At 38.4% G+C, this 11,895-nt stretch overlaps 1 protein-coding gene across 2 annotated transcripts; it reads right to left on the bottom strand.

Annotated features, from left to right (window-relative positions):
• Positions 1-1,393: 1,393 nt before the first annotated feature.
• Positions 1,394-11,681, bottom strand: osmr (oncostatin M receptor). Of its 2 annotated transcripts, none has more exons than XM_060866954.1 (18): positions 11,587-11,681; positions 11,349-11,500; positions 10,835-10,970; positions 9,917-10,186; positions 9,043-9,172; positions 8,699-8,853; positions 8,463-8,596; positions 8,238-8,388; positions 6,421-6,500; positions 4,913-5,114; positions 4,593-4,775; positions 4,292-4,393; positions 4,061-4,213; positions 3,798-3,950; positions 3,632-3,713; positions 2,081-2,165; positions 1,810-1,987; positions 1,394-1,627 (listed from the first exon to the last, which is right to left on the bottom strand). In XM_060866954.1, exons 1-18 carry the CDS (start codon positions 11,660-11,662, stop codon positions 1,488-1,490), a joined length of 2,562 nt encoding a protein of 853 aa, XP_060722937.1. In that variant the 5' UTR covers positions 11,663-11,681; the 3' UTR covers positions 1,394-1,487. The 2 variants fall into 2 exon arrangements, with proteins under 2 accessions (XP_060722937.1, XP_060722936.1); XM_060866953.1 differs by having other exon boundaries at positions 1,395-1,627; positions 4,043-4,213.
• Positions 11,682-11,895: the final 214 nt, after the last annotated feature.

Genomic DNA, 11,895 nt, shown 5'->3' on the forward strand with positions numbered 1-11,895 from the left:
ATAAACCTTATTTATATACAAAAATGCCTCATTTTTTAGTAAAGAAAAACAGAAATTTTGAATTATTTTCACTATAGAGACACAAAAGTTGATGCACAATTACAGGCTGGTATATTTCAAAGGCAGGAGATTGTTTTGAAACCATTTTGGCCATTTTTAATGTCTTCATATATAAGCAAATAATAAAACCTGTTTTTTTCCAGGTCAAATTGACTTGAGTGCTTATAAATCAAAAATTCTACAATTTTCACCATTCTGTGTGTAATATCTATTTTACACTTGTAATATCTATTTTGCCCACCTGATGTCATCTGATCAACCAACAACCAACAACCTACACACACACACACAGACACAGACACCCACACACACACACACACACCCCCACTCAAAAACATGCCATGATTTCATGTGAATAAAACTTCGTTTACCTCCTTATGTTTTTTATTATACTTAATTTATGAACGATAAACCTTATAAAATTATGCCATTTTTTGAGTAAAATATATCCCAGGCTGGTCGGCCAGCACACCAGCAACCAGCACCTAATGCTGGACCAGCATACCACCATCCCAGGCTGGTCGACCAGCACACCAGCAACCAGCACCTAATGCTGGACCAGCATACCACCATCCCAGGCTGGTCGGCCAGCACACCTGCAACCAGCACCTAATGCTGGACCAGCATACCACCATCCCAGGGGTCGACCAGCACACCAGCAACCAGCACCTAATGCTGGACCAGCACACCAGCATCCCAGGCTGGTCGGCCAGCACACCAGCAACCACACCTAATGCTGGACCAGCATACCACTATCCCAAGCTGGTCCCAGCATGCAAAACATACCTTATGCTGTTTTTTTTAGCAGGGTAGTCTTTGTGTTTGTCAGTTTATGTGCAGTGATGAGTGGGAGGAAGTAGCAATTTGTAACAATGTCACATTTTACCACTTTAAAACATAAAATCTTTGTGTACTGTTGACATTACAATGTGTGTAGGCACCTTTTTTGACAATGAAATTATGGAGCAGGAGAACAGGTGGCTGCTCTCTCATAACAAACATAAAATTAACATCTATTTCTATAAGGAAAACTTTCATGTTAAGTTTGTTCCTTCATACAGATATCAGAGCTGCTTTATTTTTTTTTCCACTTCTCTTCTTATTTTTTGATGCCATTTTTACAAGCTGGCTGTTGCACAGTAATATGGAAAGTGCAGTACAGAGAAGGATACAGAATCTCAGATGATGAAATTCTGCTGCTTTCCTGCTTCTAAATACGGACATTTTTACTACAACACATTTAATTAACACACTTTTAGGGCTAAAATACATTTTATTAGTTTGTGTTTTATAGGTTACACATTTTTACTGAAATATATTTACATTGGAACATTTGGAACAAAATAAAGATGTTTAATGATTAATGATAACAAATGATCGAAGTTTCTTTTCTTTACTACCCAGATCTGTTATCTTGAACATGTTCCTCAGCTCATCTGCCAAAGTCGACCATTGGACAGATTACTGCCCATCACGTCTCCATCATGGCACTCTTCTCCATTATTCCACACTTGGCCATAACTTCTCAGCTTTGATCTCAGCTCCTTGGGCTCAGATCTCAAACCTGCTGCAGGTGTAAAATGGAGAAGTGAAGCTGTGAGCTTGCTATTTTTGAAGAGGTTTATTTTTTTATGATTATGTGTTTAGTGTGCATTGAGATCAGATATGTTCATGGATTTTTTTTTTTTATGTGGTAATGGTTTATGGCCCAAGTGTGTTGATGTGTAGGTGACACTGCTGTTAACCTACAATGCTTTTCGTGTTCAGGTGTGTTGGAGAGCAGGAGGTATGTAATGTTGGTCACCGTCATTAACTCATTATCTGAGTCGGGATCCAAGAATGAACAAGAGTGTGTTTCCTGTTCCGTGATCTCCACATCGCAGCTCTCACACTCCTCCACTGCCAGAGCACTGATCTCCTCACTCACCTGAGCACAGGTGAGTGATTATTATTATTATTATTATTATTATTATTATTATTATCTTTATTATAAGAAGTGAGAAGTGTGTTTCGTAATTACCTTAAACACATCATCATCAAGCTCCATCATCCTCATGTTGTGATGTTTGGGGAAAATAAAGACATCCACTATGATTCCCCTTACACTGACACACAAAGAGAAACACCATTAACAACATTATACAATCAACATTATACTCTAAAAAGAATTCCATTATTCCAGTTCATTATTCCAAATTCCAGTAAAAAATTTCAACAGTTTATTACTGTAAAATGTATTACAGTACTCTACTATAAAATGTTTGACTACACCAGCTAGTACTTTTACAGCTGTCATCTATTTCAACAGTTTACTGTAAAATGTACCACAGTATTTTACAAAAGAATATGAGAACCACAGTGTGCAGTATGCACACATACTTCAAACATGCTGTTTCTCTGATGGACAACTGAGAACTAAAAATATCAGCACGGAACATTTATTTAAAGGCAGCAATGTATGACAAATAGCAGTTGATTAATGTGTAGCAGCATGTACTGTTGATTAAAATAGGTTAATATTAGGTATACAGTAATATACTATATTACTGACTAAAGAATAGGCTAAATGTGATTAATTTGAATATTTAAATTAGACCTGCAAGCACATCCTACAAAAATCATGTTTAAAAATATTTGAACTTCTAACTGCTAAATACAATATCTGAACATGTATGCTGTTATACTACTAGATTAACTAAACTGTTCAGTAGCTTAATAGTAACTTTGGCAACTTTTGGTTGTTAGTAGTCAATCTTGCTTTTGAGTCCAGAAAAACACAAGATTTTACAATATGTTACCATATTTTATAAAAGTGGTATGTTGCTCTTAGAATTTGATTAAAGTGTACACCCTCACCACCACCCAAACACACAGTAAAATACAATGAAATGAATTTTCCTCCATGTACTTAATTATTTTCCAACACAACACATTATTTCTCTTACACCACAACATTTTGTCAGCAATCATTAATTTTATTTAAGAACAATAGTGATGCTTATTATTTTTCTTTATGTTCTTGTTTTTACTGGAGTTACTGTATAGCAGGAGCTATAAACAGTCATTTCTCTCAACAGCCTCTTTATTCTCTTGTTTATAAAAAAATGCAGCTCGTATTACTGAGAAACCATGAAGCATGACTTTTGTGCATTTTGTTGAACAGTAAGTCTGATCTGTGTTAAAGAATTTGTCTTACATTTATGGCATTTGGCAGACAACTTTATCCAGAGTAACATAAAAAAAGTGCTTTGAAGTCATTATCAATAAATACATTAACACTGGTTCACTAGGTTATATACTCAGCATACCATCAACTTAAAACTCTTTTTGGCTTTTTTTAAAACATTATTGGATTAGAAAAAACTTTAGAACAAACTGAGTTAAGCAGATAAGTACACAAAAGTCACAAAAGTTACAAAATTACATTACAAGAAGAGGATAAATTCAAGATAAATAGCTAAAGCACATTTGTTTTCCTTAAAGTTATTAATATGTTAATGTATAAATATTCAGAAACTGTTTATTAAATACACCATGTTTCTCCTGTTAGTGATGTAAAAAGAAAACTCACGTGTTGCTGTAAGACCTCAGGCAACAGCAACAGCCAATCAGGAGGAGGAGAGGAGTAATGACCTTCAGAACCAGTGTGAAATCTGAAAACAACACAGTGTGTGTAAATCACCTGTAATCTTTGTGTGTGTGTGTGTGTGTATGTGTGTGTGTGTGTGTGCGCTCACATTTCGGCAGTGTTGAAACAGTATACACACTTTCAGGTCCACAACCAGATTTTGTACAAGCTGCTAGACGTAGTGTGTAACACTTAGACTCAGTCAGTCCTTCAACTGTCACCCTCTTACAGTGAGATTCATCTACTGTCACATTGTACACACCTGTAACACACACACAGAGTGAGGCCATCTGCTGTGACACCTGTGTGTATGCGTTCATGTGTTAGAGGTGTGTGGTTGTGTGTAAGACTGACCATGAAAGAAAGACTGACCATGTGTGTCATCCGGCTCAGTTTGTATGGTCAGTGTGTATCCTGTGATGAATCCGGGGTGAGAGGGATCTTCCTCGTTGAATCTCCACATCAGTGTTATGGAGTGAGAACTTACACTTGGAGAAAGACAGACATCAGGAGCCTGCAAAGGCTCTATAAGCACACACACTCAAAAGGTCAGTCTATCTCTCACACACACTCTCACACACATACGTGTATATGTCTACTCACTCTGTTCCTTCAGATATCCAATGTGTCTCTCATGAATCTGATATCCATTTGAGTGACAGCTGTAGATATTAAATGTGTATCTACAGCCTGCTTTAAACTCACCTATGTACACACAGCATTTAAATTTTATAGCAAATACATTCATTTTATATATATATATATATATATATATATATATATATATATATATATATATATATATATATACGTATATATATATATATATATATATATATATATATATATATATATATATATATATATATATATATATATACTTTTACTGTCTTTCTCTTCATACTTGCACTGAGTAATAACGATGTCTGATTGGCTGAGACTTTCCTCCACTGCAGGTTGCATGCTCCCAAATTATCCATGAGGCACCACTCTAGGGTGTAGCCACATGTAGCTGAGGAGAGTCCAGGCCAGGTCAACAGGAAACCATCTGAATTACCCACAATCCTCTTTTGCTTTGTGTCAGTAGCTGGTTACACACACACATATGAAAGCCACACCATTGCAACATTAATTTCCTGTGTACGTGTTTTGTGTGTTTTGTGTGTGTGTGTGTGTGTGTGTGTGTGTGTGTGTGTGTGTGTGTGTGTGCATGCATGTGCTGACCTGTATTTAGTGCAGGAACTCTAATAGAAGATGGCAGGGACATCCCTGTGTGTGTATAGGCTCTCACTGACACATCACACACTCCAAACCCCACTGTAAAGTTCGCCTGTGTCTCTGTGACATTCACACACACACTGCTCTTGTCCTGCTGCTGCACACAAACTTCATACACATCAATGGTCGAGTGTGAGCTGCTGCTGAACTGAGAGAGAGAGAGAGAGAGAGAGAGAGAGAGAGAGAGAGAGAGAGAGAGAGAGGGAGAGCATTTTTCTGAAACACAGAGGGTTGAATGCAATCATACACACTCAATTTACTGAATTTTTACTAAATAAAAAAAATTATGCTAATTAAAACAAAACTATATGATAATACACATTATTTTTAATGAATAAGATCTGCCTTCAAAGTTTAGGCCACTCCCCTCCAGATAATTGTCTCATTTCCCCATCACACAGTCTGTAAAAATGCGCATTAGCTAGCTAAATCATTAGCTATTAGCTACATGCTCTCTGCATCTGTATTTTTCAAATGCCTTGCAACAGAGCTCTGGAAGATTCCACACATTCTACCAGAATGCACTTCTGCCCCCAAGACTTTGTGCTTTTGTAGATTTTATCATGTACTAAAGTCAGAAAAGTCAGAAAAATCATTATTAAAGGTGGGGTCTCCGATTTTTGAAAGCCGATGTCGACATTTGAAATCACCAAAACAAACACGCCTCTAACCCAAATGGGTCCCACCCCTGTATTGATAGCTCCGCCCACACATACATACGTAACCCATGCAAATAATAGAAAGAAATGTGTCTTTATCATAGCTGAAGGGAAGAACAATATGATTGCAGATAAACAAACAAGCAAAAATTACACACATCATAATCATGCAAAGGACGACATATACTTCTTGCCTTATCGTAAGCCTTTCTTCGCTTTCTTTCTTTGTTTTTATCCTCTGTCAATGTTAAACCGCTTTCTGCTAATGTCACAATGCCCACTGTACACTCTCCCCGCACATATTGACAAGCCCCGCCCCTTTCTGCTCATTGGCTACACGGTTTTTTTATTTTTGTTTTGATTTTTGTTTATTATTCGCCCCGACTCGATTTCTGAAGCATTTCTCAAAAATAGGAGACCCTGCCTTTAAGTCTGTGTGAGATGCTGAACACTGAGACAAAGCTTAGGAGAGTTACGTAGCATGTAGTGCTAAAGTGAAGGCTATATGATTACTGTTATCTACATTGTAAGGTATGGTAAGGTAAGGTAAACTTTTATTGTCCCCAGTAGGGAAATTTGTCTTGGGCCATCACCCATGCTGTAATCCTACAGTACACACATTAGACAAATACAATTCACAAAATCTGCAGCGAGGAACTCTGAACCTCCTACCAGAACTCAGACTCCGTATTCAAAACATTAGAATAATGACTCTGTTTAACACTACAGAAATGTTGTAATACAGCGTGTTGTACAAGTGAGACAAACAAAATGACTGTGAGTGTATGAGCGTACTATTCTCCAAAGAACCCTGATCCTGCGACTGTGATGGTTCTCCTCCATCCTCCTCCAGACATCCAGCTTCACCAATGGCTCTAAAAAAAACACCAAAATCACAATTACATGAATAACCATCTTCATCAGAACTTTCAATGTGTGTGTGCATGTACAGTTGAGGCCAAAATTATTAGCCCCCTTATGAAATTAGACAAAACTCTTGATTTCTCCATGGAAATGACCATTAACAACAAGTGTTTTATAGTGTGTTTGTTTCCAAAATAACAAAGACAAAATCTCCACTAAGTTTGATTAGGATATTTAATTGAAATAGTGAGTTGAAACAAGAAAGGGCAAAAATGAAACGTCCAAAATTATTAGCCCCCGTTCATTAATAGTCAATAGTGAACCCTTTCTGAGCCACAACTGACAACAACCTCTTAGAGTAGTTCTTTACTAGGTTGGCACAGGTTTCCTGAGGGATTTTAGCCCATTCTTCCATTGCAAATTGCTCCAGCTGGTCCAAATTACGTGGTTTCCGAGCATGGACATTCACTTTGAGCACTCGCCACAGATTCTCAATAGGATTGAGGTCTGGGCTCTGTGCGGGCCACTCCAGGACCTTTGTTTTGGTATCCTTCAGGAACTGTTGGACCAATTTCGATGTATGCTTTGGGTCATTGTCTTGTTGGAAGACCCAGCGACGACCTAAGGCTAGACTACGAGCAGATTTCTGCATATTATCCCTCAAAATGTCAACATAATTTTCTTTTTTCATGATGCCATGCACCCGAACAAGGCTCCCTGTGCCTGAAGCTGCAAAACAGCCCCACAGCATGATGCTCCCACCACCATGTTTAACTGTGGGAACTGTGTTCTTAGGGTTGAAGGCCTCACCCTTTCTTCGCCAAACATAAGCAACATCCATGTGCCAAACAGTTCCAGTTTAGTCTCATCAGACCAAAGCACAGACTCCCAAAACTCATCTTTACCTTTCAAATGTTCACGGGCAAACCTCAGTCTAGCTGTGATGTGCCGCTGTTTGAGTAAAGGGGTTCTTCTGGGACGATGGCCCTGAAGCCCACCACGATGAAGAGCCCTCACAACTGTGTTCCTTGAAACATCAACTCCAGAAGAGGCCAGGTCAGCAACAATCATCTTGGCAGATGTCTGGGGCATCTTGCTGATATCTCTGACTATTTTCCTCTCCAGGGTTCTTGAAATCTTGCGCTTACGACCACGCCCAGGTTTGTTTCTTACAGAATTTGTCTCCTTGTACTTGGCAATGATGCAACGTACGGCGGTTCTAGACACTGTGAAAAGCTTGGAAATGGCAGTATAGCCTTCCCCCTTATCATGAGCCTCCACTATCTTCTTTCTGAGCTCAAGACTGATTTCCTTTGTCTTTGGCATGGTGAGTAAAAGTAGTCTCTCCCAATAATGTGTTCAAGTGCCCTGTTCCTTGGAGTCCTTTAATGCTGATTGAATGCCCAGGTGTTGTTAGGAAGCCAATTGACTGCACAGGTGTGGTTTGAAAGCTGATTGATTAATTAGGTGTGTTTTGAAAGCTGATTGATTAATTGGGTGTGTTTTGAAAGCAAATATTCACAAGGGGCTAATATTTTTGACCACCCCATTTTCACTATATTTGATTATAAAGCAAGCCTAAAAATGTATTTTATATTCCAAAATGTACCAAAAGCTACTAAATAGCACTGGCGAATGTTTGATTATATCAAGTTTTATCAATGCTGCAAACATTGGAAAGATCTTTAGGAAAATGTTCCAAAATTCCTGGGGGGCTAATAATTTTGGCCTCAACTGTATGTGTGAACCTGTGCTGAAGGTGTGTGTTGTGCTCCATGAGCTCCAGCTGTTGTGCTTCACTGCACAGCGCCCCCTGGTGGAGTACTGAGAGCTTGGCTGCAGTTGTTGTACAGACACACTGAGATTCCTCACACACGCCATACCTACACACTGCAGCTCCTGTAACACACATACACAGATTCCTCACACACTCCACACCTACACACTGCAGCTCCTGTAACACACACACTCACTGTGGTTTTGTTTATCGGCTCCGTGGTTATCTGACAAATTAACTGCAAGCCTGTAAAATTTCCATTCAATGTCCAATACACTTCAGCATGCAGTGAACCAGGAATCACGGCCAAGTCCTCAAGGACAGGATATACTGTATGGAAAACATGCACAAACACACACTTTCTTTATCTAAAGCACACTTTGCAAACTGTGACAATAAATTATAATCACTGTGTGTGTGTTCTGTTCACACCTCTATGTGTTATATTAAAAGTGTAGCTCTCTCTCTCCTCCCCCAGGCTGTTCTCCACCACCACAGAGATGTTGTAGATGAACAGGTCTGGAAGAACAGGGAACTGGCAGGAGGAAGATCTCTCATCACATTGGAACATCAGTCCATCTGAGTTCCTGTAGGAGAGAAACAGAGCAGAGAGAAACGGGGAAAAGTAGAGAAGTAAGTTCAGTAAGTTTCAGAATAATGAGAGAGAGAGAGAGAGAGAGAGAGAGAGTTTTTGATCCTAATCAAGTAGAATGCACAGATCTCAAGTTAGACTCAGAGGCAGGATGTATGGTAATGTGGATTAAAATCAGGCTTACAGAATGTGAAGTGTGTATCGGCGTCTCCGAACACTACTTAGGTTGGGTACTCTGCCTGGTGTCCATGAACACACAATATTCTTCAGGTTGCTCGTCTTACAGCTCAGGTTCTTTGGCTTCTCAGGAGGAACTAGAACAACACATCTCACTTTACTTCCTGTCTAAAATCACCACTCTGATAAAATACTTTCAGCACAAGAAGAACACCAGCTGCAAATCATGTTGTGTAATTGTTAAATTAATGTTAAAATGTGGAACAGTGTGTAAAAAATTAAAGTCTGAAAGTTTCTAAGATTGAAATGTTAAAAAAAGAAACGCTTAAAAGTCATAGCATTCAAATGCTAAGCTGCTGCTATACTAAGCCAGGTGGGTGCTCAGCTGTTGCTATGCACATTTAAGTGTGTAAAGGTTAAAAGGCTACATTTTTGTTAAAGTATTACAATGTTAAACACAGTGCTAGCATTTGCAGGTTGGTTCCTATGGTGTAGCTAGGTGGTTGCTATGCTAACTGAGATGGTTTCTAGTGTTTACTAACACATCATAGCCAGTTAATAGAGTGCTGCTAGTTCTTGGCTTTGATATCCTAGCTGGTTGCTCGGGTTTTAGTACGTGCCACAATGCAGCTTTAATGTTTGTAGTATTGCTGAATTAAGAAATCCAGGCAAAGTTGATCAGTCAAACCAAAATAGATAGATAGATAAATAACTAACTAACTAACTAACTAACTAACTAACTAACTAACTAAATAAATAAATAAATAAATAAATAAAATCACATACTGGAAAAAAAAACTAGAATTTTGGATTATTCCTGTTTACCATCATGTAAAGAGTAGGCAAATTCAAATATGCCCCCTCTGTCCTACCGAACTCACAGGTGACATAGTTTAACACTGCTTGCTGGTTTCCTGAGTCGTCCTGGCAGAAGAGTTTTACACCCATCTTAGTGATGTTGAGTCTCAGCACCTTGATGGCTCGGACACGGTGGCTGATGTTGATCAGGGGGTATGGTGTGTTGGAGAATTGGAGGGCAGTAACTTGAGCTCCATCAGAAGGGATGCAGCAGAAGAAGACAGATGATCCTTCTTGTAAAACCTCCTGCGTCGGGAACAACCTCAATCTTTTGGAACTAACATTCTGCTGACCTGAAAACACAAAGCGGAATGAAGAACTTAAAATGAGCTCAGCTTCACACAGAGCACACAAAGAACCTTCCAGACTGCTTCAGGCACAAGGGAATATTTGTGTGTAGAATAACATGTAAAGAGGGTGAAAAAGGGTTTAAACAGCACATATATTCACACAGAAAGTAGAGTTTTAGACAGAGAAAAAGGAACAACGTTTTGTGATCGTATTCATCTATCCATCATCTGTCTGTTCATCTTAACATAATGCAACACCAGATGACTTGCAGATCACTATGAGATAACACAAGTGCTGTTACACAAGTCAATCCTGCCATGTCATTCAGATATCTCACACACACATGCACACATGCACACACACCCACACACACACATCTACCTTCCTGTTCAGTTAATGTCAACTCCAACTGAAATCTTAAACCAAAAACACACGTCAGAAAACATCAGAGATGAAGCTGTGTTCTCTGAAGTTCACTGAGGTTCTCTGCTGTGTGTTTTTGGTTTCAGGAGGTTTGTTGATGTAATGAAGCAGAATATTTGAGATCTAATCACATCCTCATACAGATACATTCACACAGATGATAACCTTGGAGATGAACTATTATGAAAATAATACTCTAGTGCTGCATATAAACAAGACTTTTTTACCATAATGAGACTTCCAGTCAGTCCATGAGCCGGAAAGGCGTCTGATCCGTATGAAGTGATCAGCACACTGGAGTGGCATTGCTGAGGTCCAAATCCACGACACAAACTGAACTCCAGGCTCCTTCCTCACATTACTCTGTTAAAATATCAACATCATCATCACCAACATTATCATCATCATCATCATCATCATCATCATCCTCTCTTGGTTAGTGGATATATAATACACAATAAATAAAATGATATATATTATTTAATTATATAATATATAATAAAGTGATTGTGTGATAGTGTAGTTCTCATTGTAATGTGTTACACATTAGACACTGTTCCATGTGATTTCAATGTGTTGGAGATTCTGTTCACACAATAAACTACACTCAACATATTCAACTGTTATATTCATTTTCTTTAGATCATCTCTTTTTACTGTAATGTTACTATTGTGATTTATATAGAAGGAATGCGAATAAATTGTGTGTGTATTTAGTAAAAGGACAGCTGTCTCACTCACCTGAATGATGATATTAAAGTCACTTTGTCCAATTTGGACCTGATAGGTTTGTGCTGAACTTGCGCTATTTTGGTGCTCAGTCCATCGCACCTCTAAACTCCACGAGCTCTTCACACACAGTTCAACACTGAGTGCTGCAGGCTCACTGCTTCCTGTAAGGAAATAAAGATTTTTTTTTTTTTTTGAATGAACTGTAACTAATTCATCAGAAACAAATACTGTGAAGTTTTGTTCTGACCCGACTTCATCTCCAGTGTGTTTGTAGTTTCTGCAAAGACAAGGAGGAGAAATGTCACTGAGCACAGCACAAACATTGTCACCTCAAATACAGGCTTCACTTGTCAGGTTACTGAACTGTAACTTTATTCATTACAACATGTTCTTTAGCACTGAGCAGTTGATGTCACTCTGATGTCAAAGATAACTTCTCAGAGTGGGTGGAGTTTTCACATTGGGCAATATGTTAAATAAATTATGATTAATAATAATAATAATAACAATAATAATAATTATTATTATTATTATTGTTATTATTATTATTGTTATT

This window comes from Tachysurus vachellii, chromosome 3 (assembly GCF_030014155.1).
Source record: "Tachysurus vachellii isolate PV-2020 chromosome 3, HZAU_Pvac_v1, whole genome shotgun sequence".
Taxonomy (NCBI): Eukaryota; Metazoa; Chordata; class Actinopteri; order Siluriformes; family Bagridae; genus Tachysurus; species Tachysurus vachellii.

Bases quoted from the DNA above. Each gene is read 5' to 3' on its own strand.
- osmr (XM_060866953.1), bottom strand. From the start codon at position 11,662: ATGTTTGTGCTGTGCTCAGTGACATTTCTCCTCCTTGTCTTTGCAGAA. The intron at 8,597-8,698 runs GTGTGAACAGAA...TTTTCCATACAG, and splicing joins TTTTAATATAACACATAGAG to TATATCCTGTCCTTGAGGAC. The intron at 3,714-3,797 runs GTGAGCGCACAC...TGTTGTTTTCAG, and splicing joins TGTTTCAACACTGCCGAAAT to ATTTCACACTGGTTCTGAAG.